Raw genomic sequence first — 23,699 nt, 5'->3', positions numbered from 1 at the left:
CATGCCAGTAAATCTTTCTTCATGTTCTTTCAGTGTTGTTGGGAGGGCTTTTTAAGATGGCATTGAATAGAATAGGTGACGGACTCCAGCTGCATCTTTTGGTAGAGCTCAGTCGAAAAATTAATCTTGAAAGCTATTAGGAAGTGCAGTGGTTCTTGATAGTTGATGAACGTGTAGCATCTCTGACAAATTCAATTATTTTTTTCTTGCTGCTGAGTGGGCAGCATTTTCTTCCTTTTCCTTTTCACTTTCAGATGGGAATTGCTTAGCACACAGAAGGAGCCAGAGTGGTGCAGTGTCGTCTTTGTTGACATCAAACAGTTTGCTGTTGCTACTTGTGTTGCAATCTTCGGGAATGGGGCTGACTCCTTGCCTTGTAAAACATTCATTACCTGCAAAAAAAAAAAAAAAAAGCTGCTTAGGTTTCTTGCAAAGAGAGAACGAGTGAAAATCCGCCACTCCAAAATGCTTATTACAGTTAAACCTCGATGTAACGAACCACGGAATTTTTTTTTTAACTTCAAGTATATGTACAGTCATGGACAATTCAAATACGAACCGCGGAGCGCACAGCCGAAGATACCGGTGCCGTCGCCTGGCAGCAGCCGTGGAAAAACGCTCGGACATGCGCAGTTGAGATGTCGGGAGCGAGGCTGCGTGTCCCACTGCGATATGTTGCCCTCTGCTCGCTCGCATAGTTGCCTTGTCATCATGCCGCAAGAGCGCTGGAAACAATTGTTAGCAATGCGGCGCGAGATAGTATCTGCTGCCTCTGTGTGCTCGGCTCACACGAGCGCCTGCTCCCCGTGTGTGCTGGCGTCACATTGCCGACATAGCTTTGCATGCAGGGTGCAGTAACTTGAGCAAATAACGATGGATGCATGGGTCACGCCCAAACCATGCTTAGTGCTACCTGCTCCGCAGATTTCTAGAAGTACTGAGGTGTCTGAAAAAAAAAAAAAGCAGGCCGCCAAAATTGTTGCGCGCGGGCAACTGCCCTACAGATAGGTTGGACTTCCCTATTTTCTTAATTTTTGTTAATAATAAAATTCTGTCGTAATTTTCCCCGCCCACACAATGCTTGCAGTTAATGTATATTATTGGAGACGAATTCTGGTGGTATACCTATTGTTTGCTACAAGCACAGAACCCGCGAAATGACTCAGCCATGACTCCGTTAAACAATGGAGCATTCTTGGCGGCCTGCTCATTGTTCAATTCCCGAGCCACTGCACCACGAACGCAAAACATTGCAGCGCCATCAAAAGTTAGGCGGCATGCATTTATTTTTGTCTGCATTTCTGCGCGCTGGTTTTCTTTGAGAGCATGATGAGGTCAACAGTATGCCTTACGAAAGCGTGCATGCGTTTCCCACGCAAGAACTGGCCGCAGCTGCAGGCAATTACCTGCCGCATTGCTCTCAACATGGCCAACACCTTAAGCTGCAGCGGCGGTAGAACTTTCAGTGCATACAGCGCTCTTGCGGCATGGCGACAAGGCAAGCATGCGGGCAAGGAGAGGGCGACATATCGCAGTGGGACACGCAGCCTCGCTCCCGACATCTGAACTGCGCATGTCCTAGCATTTTCCACGGCCGCTGCCAGGTAACGGCACCGGTATCTTCGGTCGTGCGCTCCGCGGTTCGTATTTGAATTGTCCATGACTGTACACTATGTATTTTCACCCTCTGAAGTCCAGTTTTGTAAAATTTCAATCTAATGAAGTTTCATGGACAACTAGGCACGAAATTTTGGTTGTAAAAGTAGATTTGGGAAGACGGAAGTGCTGAAAAGGGGTCTCGATAAAACGCGAACAGCGACTTAGGCCGCCCAGTGCTGTGGATGCAGCGAGCCACGGAGTCTGTGAGTGAGCTCCTTGCCTACAAACTGCGTATGGTGCCGCCGCCGCATGCCACCGCTTTGCCCTTCATTCGAGTCCGCTCATGCTTGTTGGGTTCCATTGTTCCAGAAAAAGCGCGGCAAAGCATTTGTAGATCTTTATGAACCTTGCGCATGCGTTTTTTCACGCCCGCGTCCACGATTACGCACTGGCGGTGGCTTCTGCATTGGCCAGAAAGCGACTTGCGCCACGTGCAGTAGGGGGACGAGCCTGATGACTTTCGCCAATGGGGAGGCGCGCACCTTATGGTGGAAGATTTGAAGCGCTCGGGGTTACCTGCTGGCCCCGCCAGAGACGATTAGGCTTACCACCACGGAGTATATTGATGGGCACTTTCCTAAGCAGCATGTATGACGTTTTACAGTGCACGTTTCGCCCACATTATCAGATTTTTTCCCGCGTGAACAACCTCGTTTGGCTCTCGTGTTGCGTTTCAGCAGGCGGTCTCTGCGGCTGCGTCAGCGTGCCTGTGGCTTGCGAGGCGCGTTTTTGCATGCAGAAAACACTTCGTGCTGTTCATGCTGATGCCCGCGTAGACGATTAAGCTCCAACAGAAACAGTGCGCCAGCTGTGTATGCATGCCACATTTTTATTTGCAGGAACCGCTTCGTGCGGTTAACATTTTATTTTAACCGCAAATTTCAAAAACGAAATAAACTACGAATTTTACCGACTTCGTTACGTTGAGGTTTGACTGTGTTGCTAAAACTTCAGCGTCATAATAGCATGTGGAAAATGTCCCTAACTGCACTCTATCATACACGGCTCTAACATTTCTGCCTGGCAGTACGTTGCGCTGCTTTACTGCCCTAAAAACATCCTGACAGGACGGGAAATAACAGCAGCATTCCCTCGTAATTTTTTGTGAATGATACCAAATGTGTCTCTTGCGAAGGGCCATAATTTACTTGCCAACTTTTGTCACGGTGCATGCCATGCGGCTGCCACAACAGAGGCTTCAAAACAAAACCAGTTGAAATTCTCGTACAAAGGGGGAGCCACTGAACGAATCGTTGCGAGACTCAACACAGGTTGCTTCTCAGAGTGCAAGGTTTTGTTTCTTTTCATGCATGTTTTATGGAGTGGCGGTCGTATATGATACGCTATACATTAACTGCAGGGGTAGTTGATTGAGTTGAGTGGCTTTGTTCATAAAAAGCTTTTGCACAAAGAAAGGTTACTTCATTTTTGGGATCTAATGGCGATAAAAACTGGGTAAGAAAATTGCACTGTGGCTTTGAAAATTTTTCTCTTTGAGGCTAGGTTGTGAGCTTATTCTGCTCCTAACGGATGTGTGCTGTCGGTGTGTAGGTAAAAAAAAAAAAAAAAAACTTTTAGGTTTTTCTACACAACATGGTAGAATGTATTGGCGAAGTGGAACATTTTACATGACACCTTGTTGTCATTGTTAGCGAGCAATCAGGATTATAGATATGGTTTGTAATCCTCGGAGCAAGAGCTAGGAGCAAGGAAGCACTGCGCTGGGTGCATTAAAAATTTCTGAATATATTCGTTATGGCCCGCTGAATTTGGTGGCTTATGGTGAATGCAAGGCGCCTGCTTTATCTCTCTACTCCTCTCTCTCTTTTCAAAGCACATCATTTCGAACTTTGAGTGAGTGAGAGAAGCAGTCCTCTCGGGGGAGTGTGATTTATTAGTGACGCAATATTTCGTCACCGTTTTTCAAGCAAAAATTTTTATGATGCTGCAGTGTGTTTGTTGGCCATGCCAGTGCCAAGCTGCACACTACCATGATTCCCATGAGGTTGGAGGGCTCTTCTGCAAACTCGTGTAGGCACTAGCGATAGTTTCCCCTCTAGGCAAGATTAAAAAACTCTATGGTTGGGCGAAGCGAGGTGCCAGTGTAAGAAAGAGGCAAAACTAGTTTAGGGCATAAAAAGGCCACGTGGGATGGCTGCTTGTGTCGCAAATGAAAGTGATTTCGTGATTTCCAAATGACCACGAGAGGGCGAGCCATAAAGTTGGAACACCCCAGTGCAAGCGAGCCTGTCCTTTGCGGCGTAAGCATCGGACGACACGTCATGCGGCTCATGCTGATTTGTTATGCTAAGCTAGCCCTGAAGGAAATTTGACCTCTGATTAGTTTAGCAACAAGTGTGGGCGATTATTAGTACTAAATCTGGTTTCTCTACAATCTTTCCCATAATATAATATGTGCTATGACGAAGTACTAGATATAACGAAGTAGGTAGTTGTAGTTGCCATTTGCTGTATTGGTGTGAGGGGTGGACGATGACTATAGGTGGTATTCATTAAAAAGTTTAGCTGTCAATTTATTCGTTTAACAACACTGGAAACGGCCACGGACATGGCGCGGCTTGTGCCACTGCGCCCGCATGCTGAAGAAAAACAAAAAACAAAACACCGGCGTGCGTTGTCTGCTCCGTTTCACCCCATTCTCAATGGTGGTGTCAACAGAGATGTTTTGAATCGCACTCACATTGGACTCAAGGCATTACTTTGCGTTCGGTGAGGTAGAGTTTGGGACGTCCAGCACATATCATGTGCTTAGTAGGGACAAGTAGCGCCATCCTGCGGAGCCCTATGTAACCAGTAACGGTGCACTAACATGGTTGCACCCGCCGCGGTGGCTCAGTGGCTAAGGCGTTGCGCTGCTGAGCATGAGGTCGCGGGTTCGATTCCCGGTCGCGGCGGCCGCTTTTCTGATGGAGGCGAAAAGCAAAAACGCCCGTGTGCACGAGATTTCGGCGCACGATAAAGATCCCCAGGTGGTCAAAATTAATCCAGAGCCCTCCACTACGGCGTGCCTCATCGTCTGCGTTGCGTCGGCGCGTTAAACCCTATAATCAATCAATCAATGTAACATGGTTGCCTGCGTGCGTGCCTCGCCAGTGAATACAGGCTATAAGAAAGCAACATTATGACGAATGAATTTTTGCTGCTGCTTTAGCTTTGTAATGAAGGTTTTACTGCGCATCTCCATGCAAAGTGTAGTATGTGATAATTAAACTAGTTTTTCATTACTGTGCAACAATCTTTGTGGGCAAAATGTAATGGGTATAGCGGTGTCAGGGAATTTTCCACCTTGTTAAATACTACCATATTTACTCAAATCTAGGCCGACCCCCAAAATTCGGAAGGTCAGAAAACAATTAAAGCTTACCTTGAATGTAAGCTGAATGAAAAAAGGCATTGGACCGGGACTAGAACATGCACTTTATTACGCTTGCGGTGCGGTGCTTGTCATAGCACGTTCAATGCTCACCGTTGTCGTCGTCTTCGTTGACATCGCTGTCCTCTTTGCTGCTGTCCTCTTGCCGCAGCCCACTGTCCTTACTTACGTCCAGCACGTTCGAGGTGCTGCACGTACAAAAGGCCCACACAATTAGCCCGGCCGGAATTTCGTCCCATGCCACAGCAACCCAATTCGCCACTTGGCTGAGTGAAACTTGCTTGATGCGCCTAGTCGGTGTGAGTTGGTGGGCTTGCAGCATTAGCCAGCTATTGTAATGCTTCTGCAGCCTGTCCTCTGTCCTTAAATCACGTGTTGATGGCCATGTGGAGCGGTTGTAGCTGGCTCGTCATGCCGCCGGGTATCACCGCAATGTTCGTACCACCGTCTGGAAGCGCGGACATAACGGCATCTGTCAAGTGGCCGCGTTAGGAGTCGAGAACCAGGAGTGACTCCTTAAACAGCAGAGCCCTGGCATGGCGCTGCCAAACAGTCTTAATAACCCAATCTTCGACAGGGGCACCACTCGTCCACCCATTCTCATGGGCTCGTACGACGACGTTTTTAGGGAAAACTTCCCAGGCTGAAAGAGTCTTCCTCTTAACAATAATCTACGGCAGCAGCTTTCGCCCATTGGCCGTACAACACAACATCACGGTGGTGCGCTTCACTTGTTTTCTACCCTTCTGCTTCACTGTGTAGGCCACAGGCATGTAAAATACACCCAGTCTGTACTTCCTTTCCAGCCACGTCTTAGTAACAAAGTGCTAGAATGTGACAAGCTTCTCCTTGAAGTCAGGGAAGTCAGGGGTTAGGTTTTGGCTCACAGACGTCCCCCGTCGCAGGCTGAACTTCAACCGCTTCATAAAAGAAGTGACCCAGCCCCTGCTGCTTGAACTCAGTTTGGGCGACGCCTCGAATGCTTGCGATCTCCCTCTCCTTCGCCTGTATTATCTCCGTCGTTACAGGCGTTCCACCTTCTCTTTGCTTCCGGATAAAGTCAGCGACATCCTTCTCCACCTTGTGGTGGCGACCTTTCTTGGGTCCTGTGAAGGCCATTTGCTTGGCAGTGCAGTTGAAAAGTTTTTTCCGATGCTTCCGCCATCTGCGCATGTTCTTCTCATCGACGCCAAAGTCGCGCTGTGCTTGGAGGTTTGAAGTCCTCTCGGCCTCCAAAACTACCTTCCGCTTAAAAGCTGCGGTGTAGTGGCACCGCTTGGTAGGCGCCATTGGGCCGCGAACACGGGCACTTCTCAAGGTCACGTGGCAATGTAAGCAAGCAAGCACGGAACACTGAGAGCTGGGTTCATAATATTCAAACAAGCAAAATGGAGCTTGAAAAGCTGCAAGCCTGTAGCCGCGAGATGGCGTTGAGTGTCTAGCGGGGACAGGAAAGCCGCATCCTCAAATCTAAGCCGGCCCTCTGACTTTATAAAAAACGTTTTTTTTTTTTAAAGTATCAGTCTAAATTCGACAAAATACGGTATTACTGCAGTAAGTGGTGATGGGGCAGTATAGGCGACTTTAAAGAAAACGGTGGCGTCTGCTCCTCAATCTGTCCAGAAACTGGCCCAAAATAACGAGATGAGAAAGTGTATAGTCTTTGTTTGTTATGCACTCTTTCTATTTTCTTTTTTTTTCTTGCCATGTTTGACCAACTTGCCCCGGAAACTGCACTCGTGTAGCTGTAAGCATTGTTAGCAACATTGTCTTGCAATGTGAAAGTTGATTGCAGTCAAGACCATGTTTTCTTTGTTTAGTGCTTCTTTTAAATTGCTTTTGAAACACGATTTTTCTTTTTGGCATGTTGATTTCACAATTGAGGCAGCCTTTTAAAGCCAGCACTTTTGTTCTTATAACTGCCGCGTCTCCTCTGCAAGCTGTTTAGTGATTGAATTGTTTTTGCTGTTCATAGTGCTTGTTGCTAACGTGCAGAATTTCGAATAACTTTTTTTGAGGTCTCTCTTCTAGGGCATAGCAATAACCTCAAGCAACGACCTCAATGTTGAAACGTAGACAGGAAGAAAAACTAGTGAAATATTTCAGCTGTGTTTTAGGATGTGCAAGGTTTGACCTTTAGCTATTGTTCCTCGCTTACAAAATTCCTTATGCGGGCATCCATTCAAGGTCAAAAAGACTATAATGAGTCAGGCGGGCACGTCATGTTGGAGAGAAGTAATAACTAAAAACATGCATCTGTGACAAAAGGTAACGATAGCAGTAAGCATGTGCAGTAAGCGAGTGAGCTGCTTTTTTTTCTCTTTTCTGTTCAATTTTTTTTTCCGCCATTCTATCATAACTGGCAGGCAGACACCACACTTAAAATTCACAGGGGTGAGACAGCTGCGCATATTGCGCAGATTTGATACAGATTTGTTTTCCTGCGCCTGACTGCTCCAAAAGCTTGAAAATTGCAAAAATTGCGCCCAACTGCTCCAAAACAGTCTGAGAGCCAACGATTTTAACGCCCGTCAGTTTCAGTAGGGAAAAATGCGTACTGACAGCATAATTTTTCCAGCACCCGCAAGGTAATGCTGTTTGTAAAGGATAAATTGATTGATCATTCAATAAAAAACTCGCATAAAATTGACACCGAGATAGTTTTTTCGAAAGTCACAATGTCGGGTTGCACAGGTTATAACTCTGTGCGTTTTTAAATTTTTCTCATCGAAAACCATTGCAAAGTTCAGTAGCAAAAATACTTATGTGTAATGAGGCGGCAAGCTACTTGTGGAAGTTGATGAAAAAACGGCAATTTTTAGAGCGCCGTATCTCCGGAACATGTGCTCCGGAACGACATTACTGGGCGCCGCCATCTTGGTGTGGTAAAGATTGGAAAACATGGCCGTCGGGCAAAGCAGTTGCTCGTGGTTCAGGCAGAGTGCTCTTCGCCGAGTTTTACCGTGGTTTTGGTTATGGGGGTGGCTGGGTTTACATTTAGTTGTTTGATCTGTTGCAGGAAGTTGCGCGACTCGAAAAACAGGAGTTCATTAAAAACAACGTGGTGCCCACGAATTCGCCGTGCTTCGGCCTTGAGTGTGAGGCGCGGTGCGTGCTTGAAGTGAAATCGGACTCATTGCGGTCTTATAAAACGCTGAGTTATTGCTGCCTTTGATAGCTAGCTTGCGAGCGGCGGGGATGGCACGATCGACACTGCGAAAGTGGTGGCGCTGGCTATATCGCCGCAAAATGTTCAAGCAGTGTCTGATAGAGGGAGGGGTTATTATTGCAAGCTAGAAATAATGATTCATTTATCTGAAGTGAAATTTAATGCCAAAAGGGAGGTGGCTAAACATACCAAAGTTACTCAAATTGCGATCGTCGTGAACGTGCACCGTGGGGATTGAAATGGGATGGCTGGTGGGGTTCGACGACTGTCACCTCTTTGCGCAACTTTTGCCATGGCTCTACACTTGTGCGTAAAGCCGAGTCTGGGATTACAAAAGTAATAATTTCGGCATTCACATGATAATAAAAATGCCTTACGATTGCTTAGTTTTTCAATTCAATATTTTCAACGGCACTCCACGCTATCTATGCATAGAGCCTTTAGTAAATCTATGCAAGAATTTAAAAATGGTTTGTAAACAGGTAGTGCAGTTCTTACCTTGTGATACTGTGGTAGAAAAAAGTATTGAAAGGCTGTGTCAGTGTTGTGTACTTTCAAAACCGATTGAAAAGTGCACTCCCCCCCCCCGAGTTGCCAAAAATTTAATTTTTTAGGCTCCTAAGATGACATAATAAATGTCGTTCTTCTGCTCCAAATCAAGGTTCTTCCGCTCCGAAATCGAGATTTCGCTGCTCCAAAAACTGCTCCCAAATCTTACTCAGCTGTCTCACCCCTGAATTCAGGATACATGCTTTCAGTGCCGCATGTGAGCAAATAATGCAGGAACAGCCAAATCTTCTCTACAGAACATTTCACAGCACACTTTGTGTTCAAGTATGATGCTTATTTAGGAAGTGTGAGCACAGTGAGCCCTTGGAATGGCTCGATGCACAGGAGAGGTGTATGAGAGAGGGAGTGTGTGGTGCAGACTACTTGGGGTAAGCAGCTCGCTGAATGGCTGTGGCAATGGGAAAGGGGTAGCTGAGGATTTGAGCAGACAGCAGCATTATGCACCCAGTTAACACTTAACACCAAAAGTGTGGATCATCATTTGGGGCTGCCCTCGTGGCAGTTCCAATTGTAAGACAAGTTTATTAAGATGTGTGGGAAAATTTCACCTTGTAGGGGCCAAAATAGTGGCTGTAGCTTGTTAGTAGCTTCAAAGAGGATATGGCAGCGTTTGCCACTTTTTCTTGTTCAGTGCAAGAAAGATACGAAGAAGGGCAGCTGTGCCGTTATTCGTTGAACTTGAAACTTCAGCTTGAACGAAAATACACAGGACGTAGGAAGAAAAAATGGACATAATGCTGTGTGTGTGTTTATTCTATTGCCGCACTTGCCCCAAATGCACTACGCACATCGACGATATCGACGTGCTTTGGAAAAAAACGCAATCGCCTCGCACGTGAAGCCGTCGAGGCAGTGGCTATCAGCAGGAAAGCTGACACACGCATCAGCACAGCTTGCGTAGCTCTGACAGAGAAAGAAATGGACCTTCTTAGTGATTACCCTGTCAACTAATCTCTGAGGAAAGAGTGTTGCACTGTGCCAATGTTGTGCAATGTTTCATGTATATATATTCCCCTTTTTTGTTAGTAAACTCAGTTGATAGTCAGCATTGTGTCCTTGTTTTCTGCCCATGTCCTGTGTTTTTTTCGTTCAAGCTAAAGTTTCGAGTCAACTTGAACCAACTCGCCCAAACCCAAGCAATTCTACGTTATCCCTCCGTCATGTGCCGTTATGGTGCTTGCCACAGATAGAGCACCGTCATCTCAGCCACCAATCTTTCTTTGTGAAGATTCTTTTTTGTAAAGCGCCTACATGTGCCTTTTTGCCTCTCTCGGCCGGGTCAAGGGAAACGGGCGTCAGTCTTGTCAGTGTTGGCCATTGTTGGGCTTAGGCCCTGCCTGTTGTCCCCCTTGTGCAGCGCCTTTCTTCCTGCTGTGGAAGAGCGACTCCAGCAGCATGGAGAAGCTGTATGCGTCCCCCGTGCTGGAGGTGCGCAAGGGCAGCGGGGCGCCGCTGTGCTTCCACCTGACACGGGCAGTGCCCCTCAGGGGCGACATCAAGGTCGAGGTCTACAACAAACCCAAGATGATGAAGAAGGTGCGTGCTGCTCCTTCCTCTGGGTGTGTGCGGATTGTGGGAAGGGTGGGTGGGCATCTGGCAGTGCACAGATACAGCAGAAATTCTTTTCAAAGGCGTAAAAATGTATGTACTCAACATTGGGCACATATTGTATGCATTTCTGCTCGCTCAGTTGTGCTCACGTGTTGCACAAAGGTTGCACTTTAGGGTTGTGGGAAGCGCCTTGGCACGATATCTTCTGGGCTAGAGGGTGTTGCTCGGAGCCCCTCACCTCCTCGCCTGGCGTGCGGCCACGGGCCGCAAGACTTCGAGACGCCGGCGCCCGAGGGATGGCGCTGGTGCACACAGAGAGCGGTGTGGGGGAAGAACCGCGCGCGGAGACTCTGACTCGGGACGCGGGGGGTTGTGCTGGTGTGTACGTGTGTATGCCCGGATTGGCAACAGCGAGGTGGAGGATGTAAGTAAAGAGTTCTTTCACGCAACCGCAGTGTGCCTCATTCCTTGGCATGCCGTAGAGAGCAGGCCCACAGGGTCCACTTTGTATAGCATCACAATTGCCGATTGTGTTTGTTTTTTGCTGCCATAAAAAAGATGGCTGCTGCAGCGAGGTAATGAACTCGCAGTCCTGTGCTTAGTAATTCACTGCCTTAGTCACTGAGCCACCATGGGGAGCAGAGCGTTGTGTGACGTTGAGGATTGGTGGCACCGCGTATCATTGCCAGCGAAATGCTCCGCTTTCCACAAGGCTGTGTCAACCATTTCGTGTGGCACCGATAGATGCTACTGGGAATAATGGTCACAGCAGACATTGCCCACGTAGGTGAATTTTTTTTTCATTCAATTTTGAAGTAAGTTGATACAGGTGGTTGCCAGTGGGGCTGATGCAACATGATCTTTGTGCAAAAAAAAGGAACAAATGTCTTGTTTGAAAAAAGTAGCTCAAAGTGTCTGCATGACTCTCAGAGACATACAGAGGAAAATTGAAGGTGGCTGCGAGTGTCAGTTCACGTTTTTGTAAGTCTTTGAAGTGTGTGAATATCAAATTCAAAACCGCAAATTGAACACAAACAGTGAAAACTGACTGTGAATCAAACCGAATTTTTTCAGATACAAATATCCTTTCTTAGAGGGTGGGTAGGTTCTGAAACATGGGTACAAGGAAAGCTTAGGCATTCAGTGCTTAAACGGGACTGGTCGTATAGTAATTCTCAATTAGAAAGGGGTACAAAAATTAAAACTGAAAGATTAAGACTCTGCGGCATACATTTGAGCGAAAATTTCGCATATATTGCTAGGGAGAAAACTTTCCCAACATGCTGTGAAGTATATTTGACTAGATGCAGTTTCTTCAGTCATTGAAAAGAGGCTAAGCATGCTAGTGGCTGGTATGACTTTACTTAATACTTTAAAGTATTTTAAAAGTTAATACTTTGTCAGAAAGTATTAACTCTTGGTTCCTCACTCATGCGTGCCAATATATTGTCACAAGATACATAGGCGGGCAATGTCCCATACTGCCTGTGTTCAGTCAGGAAACGACGAAGACGACGAAGAAGTGGCTGGGTCCTGGAGCATGCTGTCTTATGGCTGCCATGTAAATACCGTATTTACTCGCATAATCCTCGCACTTTTTTTTCGGAAAAGTCAATGCGAAGTTAGGGGTGCGAGAATTATGCGGGTAAAAAAAATCCGGTGCACAGTGTTACCAATTTGCCTCCTGCCAATTCCGCTAAATGTAGCGGTTGTTTTTTGTATACGTAAGCTCAGTGTTGCCAACAGCAGCTATTTCTTTTTATTTTATTATTTACAACGTAAACAGTCTCCCGTCGATCAGCGATCATGAAATTGGCGCCTTTGCTTTCTGGCGCGCGCCCTATCTCGTCGTCGTCATGTGCGTGCCCTACCCCAGTAACGCACGTTGAAGTCGGTGACGCCGAAGTGCCTGCCTGCGGCGCGGTTGCCGTGTTCGATCGCGTACTCTATCGCTTTCAATTTGAAAGCGGCAGTGTAGCTGGCGTTCTTCCCCATGGCGAAGCGGCACCAAGCACAAAACAAAGAGATCAAAAAGTTCTCAAAATGGCAGCGAGCTATCCACCATTGACGCGAGTGACTCACTGACTGCTGCTGCTCAACGACGGCACCACGACGACGACACTACAGCGGGCTGCGCGAACGCAGTCTAGTTGCGCGCACGCGAAACCGGCTCAAGGACAGTGTGAGTAGCGCGTTAGGGCGCCTGTTAGGGAGTAGCCATGCAGGTTGTTAGGGCGCCTGGATGGCCTTGGATACACAGCGCTCTGCTCTCTGCCGAATGGAGATGCGGCGGGGGAGGGCGCGCGTTGGAGAGCGCGTGCACCACGCGGGTTTCGCGAGCAGGCAACTTTCGCCGCTGCAAAGTTGGGGGTGCGAGGATCATGCGAGGAACCGAAAAATCTAAGTTTTGGTGGCCCATATTAAAGGGACACTGAAGTGAATTTGTCAAGCTCCCGTTTTTGCTTGCACTGCGTAGACTGGCTCAAATTAGCACACTTTTCATCGTTTATCCGGTTGACAAATCGGTAATTATTTTACAAAGCACGAAAGAAGAAAAACTACCATGCGCGCTTTGCGGCGGCCGCACCAACTAAGGCTGTGACGTTGAGAGGAGGGGCGCCGTGATTGGACGATGCCCAAGGTTAGCAATCAAACAAGTTTCGGTTTCGGTTCTGTAAAACATAACCAATGGCGTTGTTGGATGGGCATTCTCAATACCTCAGTAATCATCGTACCGCGCTTCTGCCATGTTGGCGGCTGTAAAATGCACAAGATAAGCCTCCCAGGACGGCTTGTAGTCGTAGCATTCACTAGCCGAGACCTACGCAGTGCATGAACGCCCTCCGCGTACCCGCAGACGCCCAAATGTCATGCGCTTTTGCCCCATATTTGGAGCTTGCCTCCCTCATGCCTGTATCGTAAAAAGCGTGTTCGCACCAGGCCAAGGGTCTGTTCATTCTGGCCTGTGCCCACTGCCTGCAAGCAGTCGGTGCTTATGGCAACAGCACGCCAACGAGAACTCGCTAGCGCGCCAGTGCCAGCCTGCGCGTGTTTTGTGAACTAGTTCGTGTAGACATGAACGTTGCGGCCCAAAAAAAGGTGAACTCAATATAGAAAACACCGGCGAAAAACAAAAAAGTTAACTTACAAAAAAAAAAAAAAGCACGTACCCGCGGGGATTCGAACTCGTGACTTGCAAAACATTTGCGGTGAACTACATGACGCCTTAGCCCACTCGGCCACGAAGCCGGATCCGCAGGGCTCCCTAATATAGAGTATATATTGCACAACCGGTTTACACTTCTATTTAGTTTTGGCATTTCAAGCAGCTTAGGTGACTATTTGTTGTACTGCGCTCCTGCAGTAAGCGTCGCCCGAGTTTCCACAGTAGCTCACGTCTAGCAATTGCATTTCGTAGACGGAAAAGCGTTCGCAGATGCGTAGTCGTGCTGCTGACTGCTGTTCTTGTTCGCCCAGCGCAAAAAAGTGCTTCCCGCGCCCTAGTTTTACGCTGTACGGTAAAAATATCAGTTGATTTTATTTATTTAGTACCTATATTAACTTCGCTGACTCTTCTCCCGCCTTCAAGAGGCCTTATATTTTCCTACTGGCGTACCAGTCAGCAAAGCGTCGCATGTGCGCTTGTGCAGCGCCTGTGTGAAGCGACTTTGACTTGGAGCTAGATACAGTGTACAAACAAACCAAGTAAAGAAAGGCACATTCTTCCATTCACAAACGTGTCCTGGCTTCGTTTCAACTAAGCGAACGAATTGCGACCAAGCAATTTTTTTTAACCTCCTTGATTGCGACGACCCGCCGGCGGCCGGCGGACGAAACGCTGGGCCGACTGACTCCGTCTGAAGGCCGGGGAGCCGTGCAGTAGCGCAGCCAGCCAATTGCCAGCTCCTCCCCTCCTGACGTCACACAAAAACGCCACAGAAAATGGGCGAGCGTAAAGAGAGGAGGACAGCATTTTCGAATTAGTTTTTCTACTAAATAAAATCGCGTAAACGCGCCTAGAGTGGTCGAAACATGGCCTGGGGACTCCGGACTACAATTTGCGCTAGTAATCCCGCAATGTTTACATATCACCTCAGTGTCCCTTTAAGGGTGCGAGGATTACGCGAGTGCGAGGATTATGCGAGTAAATACGGTACTGTAAAGAGATCGTTCATCATTCTTCGCCATGGTTCGTGTCATCTGTCACACTGCCACGTTACATTTTGGTGGTGGTGGTGGGGAGGCGCTGCCACGTTACAATATTTACAGCAAACTTCGGGTTATAAATTTTTTCCAGAGGTACCGTAAAATACCGATCAAGCGCCCCCACCCGTGCAAGCGCCCCCACCCGTGCAAGCGCCCCCCTCTCATTACCTGAGTATTTTGAGTTTTCACGCATTACCGAACGAGTGCCCCCCTACCCCAACCACCGTTAATGGCCCAAACCAGGGAAACTGAAACCGCCCAGGAACACTTTTGACTGCGCTCTTGGCTAAACCAGAATCCAATCTAAGAACTCAGGGTAGCCGTTGATTCCGCACACGCTCTCAATTTTGTTATTGTCATCTGACATAGCCGAATGTGCTTGTGACTTTGTGACAGCATTGGTTCGTGACATGCATTCGTAACGAAAGCCAGAAGACACTCGAAGATTTTTAGAGATGCACCTAGGCTCCACCGTGAACGAACTCCGAACACATCATGAGTACACCTTTTTCAACATCTCAAAAATGGACAGATGATGGCAAGAGGCAAGAATGGATTCTCTGGCTAAAAGGACCAACAACGCGGTTGACGGGAACACCGTATGAATTGCTAACACTGGTTGTGCCAAGAGGGGCTTCATAGACTGCATCTTTACTAAAAATGTTTCTCCTGAATGAACTGCATTATTTTTTTTTCTTTTGCAGAAAGGGGGGGGGGGGGGGGGGGAGGTAAGGTTGGTGAACATTTGCACACCGCCATTTTGAATTATGGGGCAGTTCCTAACAAGGCCCCCCCCCTCCCCAAAATTCCCTGAACTATCTGCACTTTGAGGGGGGCACTGGCTCAGTATTTTACGGTAGTGTTCCACTTCAGCAAACATACACCAGAACTAGCATACACTCGTTTCCTGCGAGGCTTACATGCATTAGGCTTTTTTTGCACAGTTTCACTGTCATGCGAGAAAGCCAACCCAAAAGAGCATGCCGTGCGGTGAAACCTAAAAGTTTACATGTGTTGCGGCAGAGCCAACTTTTATTCCCCTATTATTCACCACTTTTGACCTGCGCTGTGAATTAAATCAAATAGCAAACACTATTTGTAAAAATATCAAAGTTTTGATTTATATGCACACCTCTAGTATGTCTCCTTTTGTAATGTAGTCCCGTTGCATTAATCAAAAAAGTACAATCAGAATAGCGGTGGAAAATCCAGTATCATGAAACACAACGGAACAAGCTCTGCTAGGTTTGTCAAAAGAGCTGCACACTCAAACAGACCACAAAATCCTTTCAATAAGCCATGCACATGATCTTTGACAAGGCGTATAGGGTGCTTTCACGAAGATTGGACAGGCGTGTCCGGTCGATATTTTGAATTATAATTTAAATGTAGCTCCTTGTGCACGGGAAAAAACTTGTAAAGTTTTTTTGTGGAAAAGAAATTTTTCCCTTCTCAAATTCCCCAAGCCGGCTGGGTCACTGGCGCTTTGAGTGGCTTGTGCACTTTTACCGCTGTAAAACAAAAACTATTGCAGCTGCCGCCGTAGTTTTTTTCACCTTACTCTCATATGATTTGACATATTCATGTTTGGCTTGCAGAGTGGATTACATTTAATAAAAAATCCCAAATTGGGAAAGATTTTGAAAATTGCCCGAATGTGGGGCTTTTTTTTTAGGGGCGAAGCTCCTTAAGTCATGGGTCTGTCCATCCCTTGTGTCTCGTGGTACGTGACCGCCGCATGCTTTCGGAGATGTCGCAAAGTGGGCCGCGTTGCACGCGCAAGAACCGGCTGCAACCGGCAGCGCAAACTCGGCACCGGGAGCGCGAGCTTGTCTGTGTTCGCCAACGGAGGCGCGAGCGCACGTGCACTGCGAGGGGGAGATCACGCCACGAACGCAGGCAGTCGTTCTCGGAGATCGAACGAGACGCAAAGACCTTTGCTCGTTTCCTCTCGTCTTGTTCGGGCACAAGTTCGCCCAAAATAAAAGTTCTTTCTTTACCGTTGTGTCCCATCCTACGTGACAAATTGTGGTGGAGGTGCGGGGTAGTCCTCGATGGCGCGGGGTCTTTCACCAGGTCTGGGCCTGGGAGCATTGACTCCGAAAATAAAAGTTGATTTGTACAATGTACGCACACAGTCTTACGTCTTTCTTAATGATGTAATGGGCGAACTTTCACGGGAGAGTTACGGTTACCGATGATCTCCCCCTCTCGAGCTTCGCCCCACTTATCATCATTCATTCCGTGGATATGGCGTGATTTTTTTTTTTGAGTCTAAACAAGCTAGGTTGTTGAAATATTTTTGCTATTAATCTTCTATCCTTCTTCAGTCTTAGTCCAATTTTAGTTTATGTAGTCAAGACGCTTCAATATGAAAAAAGCCCTGTACTGCAGCAAGGTAACACATTTTGGTATATTTTGAAAGCCCATTGAGAAAAAAGAAAAAGGCCATCTGTGATTTTTTTCAAGCGTTCACACATTAAAGCCAAGGTTGCTCCCTATCAATTACATAAAAAACATGTTGCACTATTTTTGTTGTTTTGCAGCTACAAAGCACCAAATATGGTCTTGTTAGCAGTATTGCAGTAACATACCCAAATGGTTTGTATGAAGCTTATGACCGTAATGTAGGGCGAGAAATGGCTGTTGCAAAGAGAAAATCATTAAATAAACATTGCGGGGAGCATGCTTTATTGAAATTAATCGTGAACATAATAGCCAGCATTTTAACAAGTTGTAGAAAAGCACCCCAAGGGGATCGTTCAAACTAGCGCACTTGCTTTTCTGGATGCATCTCTATGCGCTGCTCAACGTTGTTGTGTGTGTGCTGTACTGGCCCACTTGCATACAGAGTTGGTAAGATGAGATCCGGACCTCTCAGGAGTGAGCGGGGAGCACAGGCTATGCTCGAGCTTAGTTTAACTTGCGGCGTTGGGGTAAGCGTTCCCGTGGAAATAAACAAGTACTGAAGGATGGCGGCTGAACTTCGTGCTTATTTTCAGAAAGATGTGATCTAATGCTTTCCAGCAGCGCTAAAAGTATCAAACAAAACATGTAACCATGACCTTAGCCGCCGTGAGCGATGACAGCATCAGGCGGCTTGAGAAAACCACCCTAGCTAGGAACAGTTCCTGCCTGATCATCGCCTGCGGTGCTTCACGTACATCGCCGAGCCAGAGAAGGCTAATAGCCCAAGAGTAGGGAGGAGCGCGTGCTTTTGCTTTGTGCTGATTATTTAAGAGGGCCATAAGAAAAAAAAAAACTCTAAAGAAGGAACTTTCCTAGAGTGAAAGATCTGAACACTGGAACAAAAGATCCCGTTCAGCCGACTAACCAGCACGTACATCCTGGCCTGTATTGAAGATCGCTAGATGGCTGCCGCCCTGGGACTGTTAGCATCTAAAACGCTTTGGTTGCCGCTAGCCCTCTATTGACCACTTAGATCAGCCTCACTGCCCTCCTCCGCTTTTCTGATGGAGGGAAAAGCAAAAACGCGCGTGTGTACGAGATTTTGGCGCACATTAAAGATCCCCAGGGGGTCAAAATTAATCTGGAGCCCTCCACTACGGCGCGCCTCATCGCCTGTGTTGCGTTGACGCGTTAAACCTTACAATCAATCAATCACTGCCCTCCTGCTTCATGCTCAAGTGAACGGCAGTAAAGATGTACGACCTCGTCGGTGCTAAGTGCTTTGCAGTAGCATTTAGTGCCACAGAGATCCTCGGGAACCAGTTCATGTGTACTTAAATTTTCAATGAACATACAATTGCACAAGGGTGCTATTCCTGAAGTTTGATAACAGCGCGAGTACCAGATCAGAAAACTGAAATGCATATAGTTCGTACATAAGGATAATTTGCAGTCTTGGTTCATTAGAGATTTTTGTATCACTCCATGACTCCACGGTTTTTCATCGAAAATATTGCGGCAATCATTTAAAGTCCAGAGCTTAAAAAGGCCAGGTCTTGAGTTGCGCGGTTGAGACCGCACCAGGCTATAATTATACACATGACCAAACATGGGCTCTAAAGCCAGAACTTCAACATGGGATTTAGGTGCAGTTTACTTTATACATGTCCAATTTCAACTAAGCATGTTCACCGCAGTGTTTATTTAATGATTTTCTCTTTGTAACGGCCATTTCTCGCCCTACATTGCGGTCATAAGCTTCTGACAAACCACTTTGGTGTGTCACTGCAGTACTGCTAACAAAGCCATATTTGGCGCTTTCTAGCTGCAAAACAAAAAATGAAGCAACATATTTCTGATGTAGGGGATAGAGAGCAACCTTGGCTTTAATTTGTGAAAGTTTGAAAGAAATTGAACATGGCCTTTTTTTTTTTAATTGGCTGTGAAAATATACCAGAAGGCGTTACTTAGCTGCAGTACAGGGATTTTTTCATAATGAAGCGTCTTGACCACATAAACTGAAATTGGCATGAAGATTGAACAAGGATAGAAGAATAACACTAAAAAATTTCAACTACCTAGCTTGTTTAGATCTAAGAAACAAAACCCCACATTTGGGCAATTTTCAAAATTTTTTCCGATTTGAGAATTTTTATTAGAAAGAATTCGCTCTGCAAGCCAAACACAAATATGTTAAATCGTTTGAGAGCATGCAAAATCTTTACATGAAAAAAAACTCGATAGCTGCAGTAGTTTTTGTTTTAAAGCGGTAAAAGTTTCCAATTTTCCGCAAACCGCTCAGTGACCCAAGCCAGCTTTTGGAATTTTTTTGAGAAAGGGAAAAATTTTTTCCCACAAAAGAACTTCACATATGTTTTCCCTTGTGCACAAGGAGCTATATATAAAATGTTCGTCAAAATTAAAGACGTCGACCGGACAGGCTTGTCCGATCTCTCGTGAAAACACCCTATATAAAGTACTTCTAAAAATTTTAAGTGAGCACAAGTGAACATCATGGTGTGTGAGTGTTTTACGTACAACACTAATTACAATACTATCTCAGTGGTTCAAATTCTTTGAACTAGCCAAAAATGTTTGTATTGCCGGAAATTGCCATCGAAAATGAACCAAACGAGCACACTGAAGGAAAATGTGCATCTGTTTTCCTACATGCAACTGCGGAAATCTTACACATTCTGTGTCTTTCGTTACCTTGAGATAACTAGGTTTGAAAAGCGCACACTGCTTTCCTCACATCTTGCCGCCTAATAAACTTTCTGTGCAGTGAGGGGAAAGTCTTTCCTCGTACAGGGTTTTTCCAATTTTTGCCCATCTACAGTACCGACTGCATGCATCTTTTCCCACACGAGACTCGTTCCTACAATCCACTTCATGTCTAGCAAGTGTTGCTGCAACAGCAGCCCCACAAATGCAACTTCGGTTCCTAATGTCGATAGTTAGCTGTCTTCATGGCAACCCTTCCCTCGCTACTCAAAGGCCACGCTGAGCTTGCGTCGAAGGCGATGTTATATAACAGTGGGGGTGTGCGAATAGTGGTTTTTTTGTTTTGAAGCCAATACGAAGCAAACAATGATTTTGTTTGAATAGTTGCAAATCTAAGTGGATATTTCTGGTTCGAAGAGCACATTTACGATATTTACAAAATCTACAATTTCTCAAGCATGCCCCTACTGCGGCATGTTTGAGAAATTTTTGTAGAAAAATAAAAAGCTTGTTTAAAAGGGTTTGCAGGATTTTTCTATGGCATGCAACGTACAGAAGCTATCCGGCAGGTTTTAACTGTACGATGCTGTATTTTCTATGGGGTCAACTTTCATCTTCCTTTCATCTCTACAAGTGTTAATGAGGGCATATATTCTGAGAAGTTGAGATTTCCCTGCGTTCTTTGATTGAAAGAACTGTGGTCGTTATGTGAGTGTCAGAAAACATCACGTACCTACTTTTCGCCTTTATTGTGTGAGAAAGTGGCTATGCCATCTCCGTGGAAGGCCTGCAAAATAACCAAGATGCTGTCATAGTCGTGGCCAAACAAGTGCGATGCTAAACTACGATCGTTTTCAAATTTCAGTTCAGTAACTTAGGAGAATGAGCGCAGTGAAAAGTGCTGAGGTTATTATTTTATCTTAGCAGGCTTAGCTACTGTAATATGTTTTAGGAAATTGTCTTTACAACTTATTTTGGTGCCATTTGCCCTTCCCCTTCCCCTTCTGGCTGTTGAACAGCTGTCGAAGTGTTTGCGTGAAAGCTGTCAAAGTATTTCTGCATGAGTTAGGCTTGCCGTTGATGCTGGAAGGGTTAGGCCAACTTTTTTTGTTTGTTTGTCTCGACTTGTAGAGGGTATTATTTATTCTTTCACTTTTGAGTTTTCGGCATTTTGTGCGTTAATAAACAACTGCTGCTGCTGTGAGAGCATATTTGTATTCACAACACTCCGATCTACCAATGTAGGCCAACTTGCTTTTACACTTTACCTTTCATTTAACCTATTGCAGTTATTAGAGAATGTTTACAATTTACTTAACTTTTTCGCTACCGCCGGAAAATAGACCAATTTTTAGGGGTCTAAGAAAACATTTTTTTCCTGCTAAAAAAAATTGTTTAGGCACTAATTACAGGAACACAAAATGCAGATTATTTAACAGCCTTTCCAATAACACCAGTTTTTTAAATGTTTTTATATATCATAGTTGTGAAAAAAATATCAAAATCAAAATTTTTGTCAAGTTGTCGAAAAAAAATGATAAAAAAGGAGTTGTGTATATCAAACCACCGGTGGTAGAAAAAAATTAGAACATACATTTTGTAGGGAAACATTTCAAAAACACGCCCTAGAAAAGATGTCAACTTGTGCAGAACAGTTTGTCAGGTATAAATAAAATATGTTAGCACGAACGGTGCGCGTGTCATGCGGTGAAACCCAACCTCCAATTCAAAATGGGCAATTTCGGGTGGTTCCCTGGAATAAATCTGGCAGTTTGACAATTTGCCCCCACATAACCAGGGGTGAGACAGCTGCGCATATTGCGCCTTTTTGATACATTTCCATTTTCCTGCGCCAAGCTGCTCCAAAAGCGTGAAAATTGCGAAAATTGCGCCAGACTGCTCCAGAAGAGCCTGAAAGGCACGGATTTTGATGCTCATGTCAGTTCCGGCGGGGACGAAAGCCTCCCGCATCCCGGTGGCTGCTTTTATTGTCGGTCAACAGAAATGGCAAAAATAGAAAGACTGAAATGAAGCAAACGATAGCTTCTAAAACACGATTGGCTTTCTGTTCGGGTTCGCTGAAACGGCCTTCCCTATTCGGCATCGCTGTGGCTACAAACATGGCCGCCGCCTGATCTGCCTGCTACTGCCTACTTCACGCGCTGGTTTATTTTACGCTATCAGCTGTGTTCCAGTCTATTCATTCTATCAATTGTGGCTCTGAACAGTGACGTTAACGCGGGGATGTGGTTTGAGATTGGTGCGAGATTACGAGAAGTTGCGCGGCTCGTAAAAAAGTTTTGAAATGTGGGGCCTACAGCTTCGGCGTGGTTGGTCCTTGAGTGCGAAATGCGGTGTATTGTGGTGTTCTAAAATGCTTAGGTGTTGCTGTGCTTCGAAGCGCGATCGCGAGCCTCGGCCCGGGAGGGAATGGTCGGCAGGAAAGTTGCGGGCTGCGCTGCGGCGCCGCAACCTGTCCAGGCAGAGCCCAATAGCTGCAGGACTGCATGGTTGCCATAGCACGCGACTAATAACACTTGATGTATGCGAAGTGAAATTTAATGCCCAAATCTAGGTGGCTAAACAGTAACGCTACTCAAATGATCACCGGGTGGACGAGCGCCCCACGGACTGCAACGGGTGGGCTGGTTGGGCTATGCGACCGTTATCTCGAAGTTGCTCAACTGTTGCTGTGACTACACTCGTTCATACAACGCAGCCTGGGATTTAAAAAATAATACTTTTAGCATTAACACGACAAGAAAACACGCCACAATTGCAGGGCCCTTAAATTTGATAATGTTAACGGCAGTTTTGTTGTCAGTGTTGCGTACATCCGCAATACAATATCACTAATCAGGAAGAAGGTAGTGCAGTTAGAACTTTGTGATACTCTTAAAAAATTCTTTCGCGTCAGGCTGTTCCAGTGTTCTGGGTATTCAAAACTGATTGGAATGTGTACTTGACCCTTCAAATTGCTGAAATTATGATTTTCTAAGCTCACAAGACAGAGTATTAAATGTCCCTACCTGCTCCAAATCAAGATTATTCTGCTCCAAAATCGAAATTTTGCTGCTCCGAAAACTGCTCCCAAATCTCTTTGGGCTGTCTCACCCCTGCATAACGTAAAAACATCTTGTCAATGACTGACTTTGCATTTACAGTGAGCACAATATTTGGGACAAGCACGCGATGTGGAAAAAAACATGCTTGAAGTTGAAAACGGAACGCCGTGGTTGATGCTTGTTGACGTTCACGGTCAGTTATCTCTCAAACATAAAGCTGAGCTTTATTATCATCTTCTTACTCACAATTGTAGCCTTGCTCGCAAAAACGAGGTACGATGCGCTAGAATCGTGCCCTGCAATCTTTGGCCGAGTAGCAGTTGCGCGATGAAAAAGCTCAGCACAACGAGCCTCCTCTATTGCAGGGCCACCTAACAGTTTTCAAATGAAACAGTACAAAAACTTATCAGAGACTCCGTCCGAATAGACAGTTCAACTAAGCAGCAACATTAGACACCCGGATATACCCTCGCATGGAAACGAAACTGGAAGGCGAACAGCTGGCAGTGTAAGGCCGGTTTGAAGCGCTGTCCTCGGCGGAACAGATATCTTGTGACTGGGTGTGATCTTTTGACTTGCATCTGAAGTTCTTATCGCAACCCGCCGCGGTGGCTCAGTGGCTAAGGCGTTGCGCTGCTGAGCACGAGGTCGCGGGTTCGATTCCCGGTCGCGGCGGCCGCTTTTCTGATGGAGGCGAAAAGCATAAACGCCCGTGTGTACGAGATTTCGGCGCACGTTAAAGATCCCCAGGTGGTCAAAATTAATCCGGAACCCTCCACTACAGCGCGCCTCATCGCCTCCGTTGCGTCGGCGCGTTAAACCCTACAATCAATCAAGTTCTTATCGCAGAAATCTGGTTAGGGCGGGGGTAAATCAGGAGTGGCGTGCTTTGTTCGAGGATCAGTCGCGGACGCTCCAGGCGCCATGGCAGGTAGCCTTGATGTTGTGATGT

The 23,699-nt window shown here is 46.2% G+C and overlaps 1 protein-coding gene across 2 annotated transcripts in view; it reads left to right on the top strand.

Moving 5' to 3' along the window:
• The window catches only part of LOC144145248 (phosphatidylinositol 3,4,5-trisphosphate 3-phosphatase and dual-specificity protein phosphatase PTEN-like), a 113,125-nt gene that overhangs the window by 20,864 nt on the left and 68,562 nt on the right, over positions 1–23,699 (top strand). For both annotated transcript variants that reach the window (XM_077676789.1, XM_077676798.1), the window contains one exon: positions 10,150–10,328. In XM_077676789.1, the coding sequence (XP_077532915.1) occupies positions 10,150–10,328 (179 nt within the window). The remainder of the gene's footprint in view (positions 1–10,149; positions 10,329–23,699) is intronic.

This window comes from Haemaphysalis longicornis, unplaced genomic scaffold, assembly GCF_048455015.1.
Source record: "Haemaphysalis longicornis isolate Haplotype H1 unplaced genomic scaffold, Haemaphysalis longicornis Haplotype H1 scaffold_1, whole genome shotgun sequence".
Classification (NCBI taxonomy): Eukaryota; Metazoa; Arthropoda; class Arachnida; order Ixodida; family Ixodidae; genus Haemaphysalis; species Haemaphysalis longicornis.
This window is presented reverse-complemented; position numbering and strand designations above follow the sequence as displayed.